The sequence below is a fragment of the Hipposideros armiger genome, unplaced genomic scaffold (genome assembly GCF_001890085.2).
Source record: "Hipposideros armiger isolate ML-2016 unplaced genomic scaffold, ASM189008v1 scaffold_37, whole genome shotgun sequence".
Classification (NCBI taxonomy): domain Eukaryota; kingdom Metazoa; phylum Chordata; class Mammalia; order Chiroptera; family Hipposideridae; genus Hipposideros; species Hipposideros armiger.
In genome coordinates this window covers 2907485-2922588 of record NW_017731387.1, presented here as the reverse complement: position 1 = coordinate 2922588, position 15104 = coordinate 2907485, and the positions used below count along the sequence as shown (strand labels likewise).

Below are 15104 nucleotides of genomic sequence, written 5' to 3'. Positions count from 1 at the left end.
ACGGGTAAGGCAACACAGGTACAGTTTAGAACAGAACAACACATGAAACTCCAGCCTTCAAATTATTTCAGGGCCATAAAAACTTGGGCCATCAATAAAAAATATTACACTTGCATTCCAAACAAAACTTTTAGATACATCTCAATGATACCGTATAATTCTCCACTGTGACCAGTGTTCTCGCTTGTCCAATCACTACTGGACTGAGCCAAATCAAGAACGATGGAGTTTTGCTAAACTATCTGAGGACAACACCCAATGCAAGAAGTGACTAACCTAAAATGCATGATTTTAGTTTAACCTCAAAACTTACAGTTATAATTTCCCTTATGCTGGTTCAGTCAGCACATAATAGCTCCCTGGAGTTGTAGCTATTGCGTAACTAGAGAGCCATGCAGGGCCCCCCAGAAATCCTTCTGTTCCTGTCACCAGAGGCCAAGAGAGAAAACAGAATAACTCCCTCACCTGTCTCCTGTGCTCAGAGCCAGAAAGCCTCCTTCCCAGCAAAAGGTAAATAAATTTGTCCCGAACAGATCACTGAATCTCCAGAAACAAATAAAAGCCTATAACTAGCAGTGCACAGACAGAGAACAGAGAAAGCTCTTATATCGTGAAAGAAAAGTTCAGTACCCATGTCAATATTTTCTGGAAGAAGAGGTAAGCTCATCTCCCAACAGATATTCTCCTCATTTTTTTTTTATCAGGGGGCTCATCGCCCTATTCAAATCTTTGTATTTCATACAGGAGAACTGAAATCCACAGAAACGATAGGTTCTCAGCTTCCTCACCTTGACCGAACTTGTTTTTCTGGATTCTAGCCTTGGGCTCTCCTTGGGGCTCCACTCTCTGACCCAGTCAGGCCATTTTGGAACCAACAGCTGTGTTTGGAATTCACTGTTGACACCACAATTGAGTTATGTGGTGATTTCCATAAGGATAAATAGACCTGTCCCTTCCCAGGTTTCACAGAAGCCACTTGACCTGAAGCCAGCCGCCATGACCAGCCAGTCCCAGGGAATCCACCAGCTCCTTCAGGCAGAGAAAAGAGCCAAGGACAAGCTGGAGGAGGCCAAGAAGAGTAAGTGCCCCTTCTGCCTGAGGGAGCTGTCACCACGTCGATGGGGGAGGGGGAGTGCATGGGATGAGCACAGACCTCCGTGGCAGGCCAGCTCTGGTTCAAATCCTGGTTCAGGCTCCCTCCCTGTGAGACCCTGGCCAGGTCACTGCAACTACCCAGTTATAGTGGGGGCCAAGTTTCCTAACTCAGGTCCTTTTGAGAGGCTGCGTGCAAAGAAAAATGACAGTGGTCATTCATTGAAGTCATGGACTTAAACTTTGTCTCTGCAACTTCCTTGATGTCTCCATACCCCAGTGTCTCAATACTGTGACCGGCCAAGAGATAAACAACTCCCAGATGGGGTCTTCTTCCTAGGGCATAAGTGTGATCAAGTTGCCTCTCCTCTGAAAGCATCTATTCCTAAGAAAGTGTGATAATCCCACTTCAGAGCCCCTTCTCGTCCCCTTCCTGGTGGCTTTCAATCTCCAGTGTTTTCAAACACTTCCATTTGCTTCTCATTTGTCTGACTTTCTGTTTAGTCACTCGTGTATGTACTTACACACAGAATGTTCTCGATCAACATTTAGTCTCTTTTGTATTCAATACCACCGTGTGGATTAGATATTACTATTATTCCCATTTTATGTCTGTAGTAGCTGAGAGGCTATCCTTGTCAAAGGTCTTAATTTTTTAAAATAGAAACTATCGTGCCAGGCACCATGCTCAATGTTTATCTTACTCACTGCTCACATGAGCTCTTTTTGCAAAAGGGGAAAGTGATGCTTAGAGAAATTATGCAACTTGCCCAAGTCCACAAAGAGGGGAAATGATAGAGGCAGGATCTGCAAGGGGTCTGATACCCAAGGCAAGATCTTAGCCACCGCGTGACACAAAAAGGTGCCTTTCTTACACTGGCTAACCCAACATCGCAGGTCGGCAGCCCAAACTCAGGTTGCTTGGGCCAAAACCTCTGCTCTCCCTACTTCCTGTTTCCTCATTACTTAGTCTGTATTAATGTGTGTCATGTGCTTCTTCCTACTTAAATCTAAAGTCCAGCAAGACAGGGGCCGCGTCTTAAAACCGTGGCTCACGTAACTCTTCAGATGAATGCGGTGATGGGAGCAGAGTAGGTCCTGACACAGGCGGCTGAGAGGTATGGAGGGTGAGTGGGAACAGTGCCTGACTGTGCAAGAGGGGTCGGGCCGCCGCTCAGCACACTGGGGTTTTCGTTAGCAGGTAGACCATTTCCCTTCCATAAGAGCTGGATTTCCTGCACACTCAGCAATGTGGGCACCCGCAAGCGAAGGAAAGACTCCATGTGGAGGCGCGAGGAGAGGAAGGAAGGAGGAAGATTATGGAGGCACACTTCACCTACTTCTCAATTTCTGGTTCTACAACACGCTATGCAAGTGATTGCAAAATGGCCTGAGTGCAGGGTGATTTTACAGAAAACAAAGCCACTGGTGAGACAGTGTAGAAAACTCCCTGAGCTTGCATTCAAATGCCTTTAACCACATGTAAAACATCCAGAACAGAAGACCAACTTGTTTTGAGATGTGTAATACTTATGTTACCTTTGCTTCCTCATTTCGGGAGAAACACAGTGGCAATATTGAGTATGTATACAATCCATATTCTCAGATGGTTCAAAAATGATTTTCACCAACCAGCTCTCCTTTTCCAAAGTCCTTAGAGAAGAAAAGCGCTGTGGCTCACAGAGCGTGGTTGGGTGGGAAACACTCCAGCCCCAGGTCCGTAATTAAGCCAATCGTCTTTTCCTCCCCTGGTGAATATGCTGTCCATGGACAAGCTTCCCTCAGAAGCCAGGACTGGAAAATGCATGCTGTAGTATTAGCACACAAAGTGTTCAGTGCATCTGCCAGTAACTCAAAGCACTTGTGTCCTTTGTCCCTTGGTCTTTGTTCATGAATGTTCAAGTAAATATTCAACCAGTGTTAGAAATACCCAGACCTTAGAAACATTTTGAGAAATAGTTTGACTTTCACCAGCTGACCTCTGACTCAGCTTTCCAGAGAATGTCAGCCTGTTCCCATGCCTCGCTGAGCATAGGCTTGGAGGCCGGCTGCCACCGGCGAGAAGCTGTGCTCTCACGGAGCTATCAGCGAGCAGGCGTGCGCAGTGATGGCACCCACAGGCCACTTTGTAAGCCTTCTGTGACCAAGAAAAGTGTGACTTCATGTGCCTGGTATTTTGTAATGCCTCTCCTGCTTCACTAGCTTTTATTTCAGTCATTTATTTCATAAGGATTTGTGGGATGCCTATTTCCAAGCCACTTTGATGTAGTATACATTGATGAAAAGAGCTAAATTCTTCCTTAAAGAATTCCCCAGAGAGATAAATGCATCAGTGAGCTTGAGAATAACATGAGAGGTACACATAGCCATCATCTTTATAAACCCATATATTGCACTGTCTTTTTTCTTCCTTAAAGAAACTCATTTGAAAATCTGCCATATGTGAAGGCCAAATAGACTCAGAATGAGAGCCAACAAAATGGCGGTAGTGAACGCCGTGGTAGACGGTCTATGATTCACTTCCTCTTTCTTAAATCCACCCCTTTGACAGCCTCCCCCAAAAACTTGCACCTTGAGTCTTTGCTAGACCTGGACTCCTGAATGTATATTTGAAGAAGAAAGGGAGGGAGGGAAAAGACAAATCAATTCACATGTTCACCGTTTTAGAAAAACACAAGACTAATAAGGTGGTGGTATTTACACGTTGTGCTGCAAAAAAGTATTAATATATTCCGTGAAGGAGGGCTGCCTCCGATCTCTGGGAAGCTGTTCCCTAACGTGGTACACGGTGGAAGCGTGTCGCCTTGAGGGAGGCAGATAAGGGGCTGTGGACCTGGCCCCAGGAACCCTCCTAACGCCTGTTAGGTCCGTGGAAATGAAACAGGCTACTCCTCAATCCCGTGACCGTCCCTGCTACTGAGAGGGACAATTTGGGGAGCAGAGGCAGGGGGAGCAGATTGTGAAACTGGCTTGAAAAGCTGGGAGGTGAAGCAGCAGAGTAGAAAAACCACTGGCTTTTTAAAACCATGTTTGTGTAAACTTCAGTTTCTTTGTGTAAGTTACTGAGCATCTCTGAGCTTCAACCTTTTCGTGAAATAAAAATATAGCCAAGGTGCTTTAAGGATCGGAAAACTATACCCAAGAGAGTCGAATACAAACTACACAGCTGTTTTTACTTTTAATAGATGGAATAGAACAATCGCGTGTCACTCTTTCTTGTGGCTGCTGCAGGTTCTGTCACCAGGGAGACGGACGCGGCTTATGGCAGGATGACTAGGAGAGCTCAGATAGTTGCCTGTGTTCCCTGATTATGGATTAATCACTATATTTATTAGTGAATATATGCACACAGATTTGTATGTGCAAAACCGTCTGATGTGGTTGAGTCTGGATGGAATTGCAGTGGGGTAGCGCTAGTTTAAACCATCTTTCTTGAAGTTCACACCTTTTGCCTAAAAAAATGGCTCATTGATCAAAACAGGAAAGTGAGAGTGTTGGGCCAGGATGAGTGACGTTGTGATAACGGAACATCAGACTTGGCCCAGAGTTCCAGGTCTGGGGTCTCCATCAGGATCAGATGAGAAAGTCACGGTCCCAACACCAGCATGAGAAACAACAACCAGTGTTTCTCTGAAAAATGTGACCCTTTTTCTCCTGGTCCTGACCGGGAAGGAGGACAGTACTTATTTCATTTACACCCATTGCAAACTTGGGAAACGCCACAGCTCTGTATGAACACTGCTCTCTAATGCTCAGCAGCACCTGAAGAGTCCACATTTTAGGATGTCCAAACCTGCACCAGAGCCTCTGCCACAAAGAAACAATCTGTCTACTTTAGCAGCTGCAGAAAACAGCATTTGTGCTTCACTCAAAACTACAACTTGCAGTATGGGGTACAGATGGAAAGACATGGTAAACAGTGCAAATGTTCAAATGCATAGGAGAAGCTGAATAAGCAGATATATCAGAAACGTTCCAAAAAATAGCAGAGGCCCCCAAGTTCCCTTAAGCATGGTCTCCTATGAGGCCCTCATTGAATTCTACGTTAGTGCAAAATAAACACTTAAGAAAATATTTCTACTTAGATAATGCATTGGCCTATACCGTAACACAAATTCGTTTGTGTGGGTCTATGGGATGGAAACCACCCATTCTTTTGAAAATCTGCTAATTGCCTATTTGTTCCCAAATATGAAGATAGTCTAAATTATTTAAACAAGCCCCTTGCTTTAGTAAAATTCCTCACTATGCAAGGGGCTATTTTAGTCCACGAAGACATGACTTTTAATAAACTAATAAAATGGAAGTTGTTATATTAGAAGTCCATGGCCCTGTCTCGTGTGTTTTGTAAGCTTGTAAATACTTCCTCTTCCTTTATAGTCCACAGACTAATGGGCTATTTGTAAGTAGACTGGACTTTCATTTCTTCAACTGAGTCATATTAAAATAATAACCACAAAACATTTTCATCTATTAATACCATTTGGTTGTATTCAGTCCAGGACCTGCACAGAACTCCTTGTGATTATATATATATATATATATATATATATATATATATATATATATATACACACACACACACACACATATATATTTATATATATATATATATATATATATATAAATTTTTTTTTTTAATAAGGGAAGCTCAAGTAAAGGAAAAGCCAATACCCAGGAAGCAGGTTAATGACCTCAGATGAGGGACGACGTCAGGCACCGAGCTAGAGGCTAGCTCTTTGTTTTCCTAAGAGCTTGTTACCTTTTTCAAAGCAAGTCATAGGAGAGAAAAATGCAGCACTCTTTGAACCGGGCTGACTTTGTCACAATATTAACAACCCCCCCGACAGCCAAGGCATGTTGTTGCTTTTGCTCTGCTTTGTTTTCTGAGTGGTAGAACAGAGTAAAAATGGATCTGAGGGACAGCTAGACACCTCCACACACGCCCAACGTCCTCCTGGCTTTCCTAGCAAATCAAGGTTTCCGCTATTCCGTGTAGGCGCATTTTTCCCAGGTGACATATTCGTTCAGATACCTGCTCGGAGGTGCCTGGCTTTGCCACCCATGCTCAGTGGGCATCGTTGCTTCTGCGTTTCTCACGCAGCCTCTGTAGGAGTTCCCCAGGGCCACAAACTGCGGGGCTTAAATCAACGGAAGTATATTCTCTCACAGCTCAGGAGGCCAAAAGTCTAGAAACAAGATACCAGCAGGACTGGCTCCATCTGGACCCTGGGGCCTGCCTGTCCCGTGCCCCTCCCATGCCAGTCACCAGCTCCTGGTGGTGCCACAATCCCAGCATGCCCCGGGCTTGAAGCCACGTCATTCTAATCGCCGCCTCTGCCATCGCACCGCCTGCTCGGTCTGCATCTCTCTCATCCCTGAATGCTGGCATCCCCCAGGCTGAGACCTCGGCCCTCTTGTCTTCCCATTCTGTCCACCCCCAGACCCCCCGATTTCCGGCCAAACCCCACTGCTATGACCAGCACACACACACAGACCCAGACGGTGGATGAGCCGGTCTCTGTGTCCATTTCAGACTTTTCTCCTGGATGCCAAACTGGTCTGTCCAGCTGCCTTCTGGATAGCTGCACCCAGATGTCCTCAGGGAAGGTGACAGAGGCTTCTCTGGTGGCAGCCCAAGAGCGTCTCCTCAAACTCACACTTCACTCCCTGCGTTCCTTCTCAACAAAAGGCCCCCGGCAGCTGGGGCTACCTTTCTAATAATGACTATAAGCTACTGACTAAGCTTGGTCAAGCACTTCACAGACATTTTTTCGGACCCTCCTCCTGACTTTTTGCAGGAGGTTATTAAATCTGTTCTGAAGATGAGAAAACTCGGGTTCAGAAACTCTAACTTGCTCGAGGTTGCGAAGCTCTGCTGTCTTATTGGGGGACCACCTAGTGTCTAGTTTTGAGTCCCGTTCAAAACGGAAAATGAAACCCCATCTTTCCCTTCAGAAAAAGGTTCCAGAAGCAAGTTAGCACACCGAGCAAAGGAGTGGGGTTCTCTGTGTCGCCAGGGACCTTTGGCACATTGGGACTCAGCCCAGCCGGCCTCTCGGATCCAGGAAGCCAGGAAGGTCCTTCCACGCAGAGTTCAATTTAACCTGCTCAAAACTGGCTTCCAACCCTGTCCCCACAAATCACCCGAAAATCAATCTACACAGCTTCGTCTCCTTTTCCGCCCACAGGACATCCCATGGAATACATCTCAATGGTGGCTTGCTGGACATAAAGCATATCTATCTGCATAACAAGTCACATGTCTAAAAATGAATGATGTTATTAAGGGGGAACCACTTACAAAGAGTCCCCCAACATATCTTAGACGGGATTTTCTTGCCATTTTGTAGCCCCCAAAACAGACTATCCATCCCCGTTTATGTCCTGGCTCATCAGTCTATTGGGCTGACTGGCTCCGTCCTCTGAAACCTTTCCCGACCGCCGCTCACAGCCATCCCTGCATCCCCGTCTGCGTGCCTGGGCCTGTTTCTTTCCACTGTTGACATACTCTTCACATAAGACATGACTATTGGGGTGGAGAGAAAGCACAGATTCTCCAGGATTTTAGAAGACGTGTCTGTAAAGGTGATGATGTCCCACAGTTACAGAATAAGCAGAATCAAGATTTGTGCTGCATTGTTGTCGTGGTTGATTTTGTGCCTTCGTCACAATTCTATGTGTTTGACAAACTTCCTCTTGGAAGCAGGAGCAGCACGGACGTACTTCCAAAGGGCACTTTATTTACACCACGGATGGCCAGCAGCTCATCACATGTGTTTCTCTATCCTCTCCTCCCAGCCCTCTGCATAATATACAGTAGGCATCTAATAAATACTGAATGAGTGAGGGATGAATAAGTGAAAATCATCCTTCCCAGCACGGCCCTGCAGGACCTGGTTTGGCAGCATTTAAAAATCAAGATGCCTAAGGTAACCACGTTTTCTAAAATGGAAATCGGGACACTTGGCCTGAGAAGCCTGTCTGATCTTGTAGGAACGTGGGGACCAAATATTTGAGTGTCCCATGTGGTCAGCTCTCCGTGGGATACAGAAGGCACTGAGAAAGAAGGCGATGGACCCCTTTGGGTTCACAGTAGCCATGTTTTTCATGCGTAAGCAGAAAGAGGTCTAGTTTTCAGATTTGGAGATCTTGGCGCACAGATGGCGCAGCAAGCCGGAGGTGACGCTGAGTGGATTGGATGCGTGCCTTTTGGTCCACCTCTAATGAAACGGCGGGCGTTAGGCTCCAACGTCCCCCGCTGGATTAAATCAGGGATGGCTGCCGCAGCTCTCCCCCAGGCAGCTGCCGAGTCTAGCCAGAAAACGGCTGTGCCGGCAGCGGTCTCCCTGCGGCTCTCCTACTTAATTGAATGAGAACCAGCAGGTGACTGGTGCCACGACGGGGGGATCACAGACACACTCAGAGCCTGTCACCGTGTGACGGGCTAATATACAACCTCTTAAGTGGAGTGCTGGATTCTGCTCAGGGGTAGGCCGTGCAGACCTCTCCCTGTTACTATGATTATTATTTCTTTTTATGGGCTAGAGTCGTGACTTTGAAACCAAAATGTTTACGTATTATGGACTTAAGATGGGGAGGAATGAAATTTTACGTGGTTTATTTTCATACAACCGCTCTGCATCCCTACAACTTATCATTACTAAGAAAATGTGACTACATCTTAAATATAGTTTTGTCCTGGTGTTAATGACGAGCAGTGATAAGACAGTGGGCTGGGATCAAAAAACAGGTTTTCCCACCAACGTGCCACCTATGCTTTCAGTGAACGGTATGCTTGGCTGTCACACAGTGATCATGACTGTCGAGAATAAAGGAATCTGTGTATACAAAATGGTAATGAGTGTTAACGAGGCAGGGAAAAGGTAAGCATGGCGGTTACTAGTCCCGAAACCTCAGGCTTCATAAGAACAGTCATTTTTAGCGGGCCTGGGATTCTAAAGAGGAGGACAGAGGTAGATAACCGTTCTGAATAGATCTACTGGGTCCCAGTCAAGGGTAATAGGCGTTAATGAAAAGACACATTTCAATGTATGTTCTGTGTGTGTGAGTGTGTGAGTGTGTGTGTGTGTGTGTGTGCACGCGCGCACACGCGTGCACATATAGTGACTAGCAAAGCAACTCATGCCCAACAAGAGAAATTTAAAAACCATCTACACACACATGCTACCACAAAGGTGCCTAAAAACAAAGGCACATGAAAACATGTATCCAGGTGACAGATAAAAATGTATGTTAAGATTTGCTTTTATGCTACTTAACCAGAACACGGTCATTTAGTTCAAAGTCTACACAATCTAACAAAACCCCTTGGCCACAATTAGAAACAAAAGCTTGAGACGCTGTAGCAGAGGAAAGAAAATATGTGAAATTAGAAGAATGAAGGTGTTTAACTGACATGGAAAGACAATAGACACATAGTTGCTTTAAAGTTTTAATGATCACGGAGTATTAGTACCCAGCCCCTCAGAAGGTGATAGGTAGCGGGGGCATAGCAGCAATTAATATTAGTCTATAACCGCCAAAACTTCCTCTGGTTGTCAAAAAAGTCATGTGCTGAGCTAATGATCCCCGCAGCACTGTATTTGCCTGAAACTTTCATCTCCATCGCTGTCTGCTGGCTTAAGGCTTACACCTTTGCTCTTAATAAAAGAAAAGAGCTACTTAACTAAGCTCCTAGCCATTAAAAACAATTGCTTTTACAACCACTTTCAAGTCCCCCTCAGAGAAAGCTACTAGGAAAAAAAAAATATCTACTTTGATGTGCTGTGGGGCTTAATCAGACATGCTCGAGTCCAGAAATGGCAAGGAAAAAAATCCCAATAAAATGCTTTTAAAAATTGTAAGTCAGTTTGATAGAGGCTGAGTTGCGTGTTTGTGGGGTTTGGATCTCCGCCAGTGTTAATCGGATCCAGTTGGTGTGGACTGAGGGATTCCTGGCAGCAAATCAGGACAGAAAACCTGACCAAATAATGTCTTTTCGAGTAAGTGACAGCGAAAATCTGTTCTCTGGCCATTAACTGCTGTGAGTAAGTGGGCAGATATTTTATTTAAACATGTAAGTGTGAAGGAACGTTGTCATTTCCATGTTCCAAAAGAATCCCATTAAAAAAAAAAAAGAAGGAATTTTGCAATATCATTTTTGTAGTAAGGCTTGCCATTCTAGAAAAAAGTTTATCAGAAAATAATGTAGCCCTCACCTTGTATGTTTAAAAATCCAGCTGTATGCACCATGTGTATTAAAAAATAATAGTGTTCCTTCTATGCCACTGTTCATTTTCAGGAAAAGTGAAGCGAATAAAGCAAGCGAAGGATGAGGCAATGGTGGAAATTGACCAATACCGGATGCAGAGAGATAAGGAGTTTCGAATGAAACAATCTAAGGTAAGTAAGAAAGTCAGCCCTGGCTTTCATGCAGTATAGCTTATAAGATATTAATATTCATAAGGACAACACAGAAAATACACTGGATTGAGTGGATATAGTTCAACCAAGACTGAACATCTAACTAAATCTTAAACATTACTGAATTGCTGATTTTTCACTTTCCATGTCAAGGCTTTTTGATTTGTCATCTAAAGTGTCAATCAATTGTTATTATCTCATATATATATATATATAATATTAAAATCATATTCTCAAATACACAAATTGAAGGGATTAGCTAAAGTATTATTCCCTCCACTGATTATTCACAAACATTTCAGTAAGAAAAAACTTCAGAAAACATAGTTTTTGTCCATGAATCTTTGCTAGAATCAATAAGAAGTGTTGTACAATGTTGTAGAATGAGTTTGTTGGGCCAAATTTCCTTTGGTAATTTCGAGGTTTACAAATAACCAAAGTAGATATTGTTGCAAATTGCTGAAAAGTCTTCTGCTATTTCTTTATGATTTCCTTTCAGCTGGCTGGGGTCATTCAACAAATCTTTCATGAAAGTATAAAGAAATGCTTTTCCTACACTAGCATTTAAAAAATATCTGTTGATGATAAAAAATAAATGCGTGAAGTTTTCAGAACCAACACCCTCCTTTTTTGTGTTGCAACATGCACTAAAAGAAAATTATGAAATTTCATGTACCATAACTAAAGTTTATATGACATTTTCTTTCAGCCTCAGTAAAACTATAAAGAAGGCTCTGTGCAGGAGCCGGACTTTGCAAGACAAACTCCTAGCAGCTGGAAAATCTCTCCGTTAAAACTTTGGTTTTGGTGGGAGAAGATGTGGGGCTTGTGTAAGATCAGGTAAATTGCATCCCAGAGCAGGAAAACCTTTTCGGGGGGGGGGGGGCTGTTTCTTAAAATAAAAAGTCCTTCTTAGAATCAAGGGAACCACTCAACAAAAATAAATTCTTCTCATTAATATTTGTAAAGAGGAATCAGAAAATCCTAAGTCCATCCATGGGTAGCCAGCCCTCAGGACTGGCCCTTGGCTCTCTCTCTCACCTGTTGGCTCTGAAAATGTCATGCACTTACCTTTTACTATAAGACTGGAGACAGTTTTTAAATGCTAGTGTAGGAAAAATCATGTCTTTATACTTTCATGAAAGATTCATTGCATGAAGCCAGTCAGTTGAAAAGAAAATCATAAGGCAACACGCGGAAGACTTTTCAGCAATTTGCAACAGTGTCACCGTGGTCATTTGTAGCATCTTCGCCTACCTGTGTCTTTGCGTGTTCTGTTCTAACCACATCTGTCTTCCTGTTCTTCCCCACACAGCCTGCACATGCCACCACCCCGCGGCCTTCGCATGTGCTGTGTCTGCTCCCTGGGAGCCTCGTCTTTCACACTTGTTCATCTTTCCTTTCTCTCTGTTCCACTGTCAGTTCCCCTTCCTGATCACCTCATCTAAAATCGCATCGCTCATAAAAGAGGAACGAATGCCCCCATTACAGCCCTAGCATGTATCACTACTGGATATAGTACATATTTACATTTTATGCTTATGGTCTATTTTTCCTTCTGGGCTGTAAGCATCAAAATGGCAGGTCTTTTGTTTTATTGTCTGCTGTTTTCCTCAATATTGGATTAGCGTCTGTCCATAGCAAGTACACAATAAATATTCAGCGAAAGAAGGAATAAACATTTCTTCTGTGCCTTTATCCTTCCTGTTAAGTCCTGTCATAACCATTACTCTTAGGACCTGAGAAAACAATCACCCTTACTCAGCTTTTATCATCCTGTGTAGGAGATTTCTGAGACCTATACTACTGGTTCCAAGTCCTAAGAAAACTGACCATCAGTGCAGAACGCGGTTAGGGTGAAATCTCGAAATATGATTTCTCCAGGAGAATTTCAGAGTGCAAATCTGGCTCGAGATGTTTGTTCTCTGCTTGGGAGGATAATTACAAGTTCTCATTCATTGCTCTTCTAATTAGAGCTCCGAGCCGGGTTTACAGCGAGTTGATCAAAGGCGCACACAGGAAGGTCAGCGAGCTTGGGTCTCAGCCACCTCCAGCATATTGTAACACCGTCAGCCCAGCCCGTCCCCTGCGCGGACCTCCAAGCGTCGGACACACTGCTTTTCAGCCTCATCATCGTTTATCCAGGGCAAGCAGGGGGCCTGGGAGGAGCTGCGAGAAGCTGGTTTTCTGCCTGCTGGGGGCGTTCCACTTCGATAGCCCTTTTTTCTGTTGCCCTTTACCTCTTGCTAATGCATTTTTTTTCCAAGTCCCCCCATCAATATCCTAATGTGGGTTGTATATCCACAAATATTGTGGATCAATAATTTACTTTTCCCTTGCTTATCCTTTCTATCCAACATAACATCTACTGAAGAAGGTATTACGTGGCTAAAAAGAAATCTGGAACATTAAATCTATTGTTAATGCAGTAAAAGTTAGATGGACTGTGGATCTAAATGGGAGACCTGAAAATGGTGGCTTTGGGCATATGGAAGATTTGTATATCTTTCACCTTTCTTCCTGAATTCATATCATGAAAGCATTTTGTTTCCTTGAAACAAGCCCAGATTGAGAATGCAGAGCAGGGTGGGGGCCCTGAACCTCTGCTTGCCCTTAAATTGGGACATTTGAACAACTTAGAAATCTATGGAGTGTTGAAAGATGTCCCCAACACCCTCGGTCCTTACGCTGGAAAGTTACACCCATCAGCCTCAACACCGAAATTTTGAAAATTTAAATGGAGAAGTCCTTTCATGGCACCCTTGAACCAAATCTACCATTGCCCATCACATAATTATCAACTTCTAATTTATATTGTGTCCCAAAGTGTCAGGACAGCAGGCTTCTGCCAGCAAGAGCAACGGAACCCAGGTAATGAGATGCCTCAAGATCTCTTGTCATCTTTAGTTCAGCAAACACGTACTGAGCTGCTCCTTTACACCAGGCAACGTGTGAAGTCCTTACGATTCACCAGGGGACAAGTGACACGTCCCCAGCTTCTGTGGAGCTTACATTCATTCGCTTCAAGTCCTACATGGCTTAAAGAAGTGTCTATGCCTGTGAAAGTCTCTTACTGGGCATATTTCAGGCTCTTCCTAGAAAAACAGGATCTAATCAATTCAGACAATGTATTTTAAAAATTGACCAACCAGTTACTGGCTATTTAAAAGCCAGCAAAAATGGGTTCAATGATGTCTTTCAACTTTTAATTGAGAAAGCAAGCAATAGGAAAGACAAAATGTGAGTAGAAACTTATAAATATATGAAAACGTGATGAAAAGACATCTAAGCATGGTACAATGTGAACTTGCATATGGTTTGTGGGGTGCAGAGGTCAGCTTACAAGTAGAAGCAACCTGCCCTGGCAACTTCCATTTTTTAGGAAACTTTATCCATCCCACTCATGATAATGGGGAATCTTATCCATTCTGAGAAAATTCTGGAAAAATACATAATGTGTACACCGTCGAACAATCATAGATAAGTAGGCCAAATTTCACTTATAAAACAATGCAAGTTTAACATGATGTCTAGTGCAGTGAATTCCGTGTGTTATATTTTGGTAGATAATGGGCTCTCAGAGTAATCTTTCGGAAGAAATAGAAGAACAGACCCTGGAGAAGATCAAAGAACTGCACGGAAGCTACAACAAGTACATGGAAAGTGTATTAGCACAAGTTTTGAACATGGTCTGTGACGTGAAACCAGAAATCCACCTGAACTACAGAGCCACCAACTAAATGTGCCCCTACTGCTCAATAAAGGATGTGTGTGTGAACCACCTGGTTCCTGTGGCTTCATGTTTCCACTGAGAAACCTGAAAGGTAAATCCTAAATTTACTAGACATCTACAGATTGCAGTGTGACATAATTCACACATTAGCACTGAATTTAGAAGTAAACAAATAAAAAGTCATTAGCCCCTTTCTGGCAACAGGTTAAATGACCTTGTCATTGAACTTGAAGTCAAGAAAAGAGTAACATTTTCTGACACTTGACAGAAACATGGGCCCGATAACTTTTTGTGGGTGTGTGAGTTTTTTTTTTTTTAATTTTAGTTTCTTCTCTTTTTATCAAGTTTAAAAATGTGTTCTTAGTTGCAGTTGTTACAAAGATCATTTTTAAAGGAGGATATAATCATGACTCCCCTACAGGTAGTAAGTGAAAAGACGTCCAAGATTTCATTTAATTCATTAGTCAATGGGACCAGTAAGATGCCACTGCTAGTTCAAAGAAGCATGCTAAGAGCTTCATAGATAGAAAGAGAAATTGGATGGGTGGATGAGTAGATAATAGGTAGATAGCTAGCTAGATAAGATAGAAAGAAATTGGTTACATAATTATCCTCTCTGTCTAACCTCATCTAACCAGATAGCCTTCTCTTTTAAGTATAATTTTTAATACAAAAAAAATAAATGATCCAGAGCTACTAATATAGGTGTTTAGGCAAAAAACAAACAAAAAAACCCGACCACCTCCCAGAGACATAGCAGGTCACTATGTGTTGTGAACTGAATGCTTGGGTCCCTTCAAAATTCATACATTGAAGTCTAATCCCTGGTGTCCTGGTGTTTCCGTGTGGGGCC

General features: G+C 43.3%; 1 protein-coding gene across 2 annotated transcripts; it reads left to right on the top strand.

Annotated features, from left to right (window-relative positions):
• The first annotated feature begins 960 nt into the window (after positions 1-960).
• Positions 961-14296, top strand: ATP6V1G3 (ATPase H+ transporting V1 subunit G3). Of its 2 annotated transcripts, none has more exons than XM_019638007.1 (3): positions 961-1078; positions 10397-10497; positions 14085-14296. In XM_019638007.1, the coding sequence occupies exons 1-3, from the start codon at positions 997-999 to the stop codon at positions 14256-14258; spliced, it is 357 nt and encodes a 118-aa protein (XP_019493552.1). In that variant the 5' UTR covers positions 961-996; the 3' UTR covers positions 14259-14296. The 2 variants fall into 2 exon arrangements, with proteins under 2 accessions (XP_019493552.1, XP_019493553.1); XM_019638008.1 differs by lacking the exon at positions 961-1078 and adding an exon at positions 2095-2219.
• Positions 14297-15104: the final 808 nt, after the last annotated feature.

Coding starts and splice junctions, on each gene's coding strand:
- ATP6V1G3 (XM_019638007.1), top strand. CDS start 997: ATGACCAGCCAGTCCCAGGGAATCCACCAGCTCCTTCAGGCAGAGAAA. Junction 1,079..10,396: donor GCTGGAGGAGGCCAAGAAGA/GTAAGTGCCCCT, acceptor GTTCATTTTCAG/GAAAAGTGAAGCGAATAAAG. Junction 10,498..14,084: donor TTCGAATGAAACAATCTAAG/GTAAGTAAGAAA, acceptor ATATTTTGGTAG/ATAATGGGCTCTCAGAGTAA.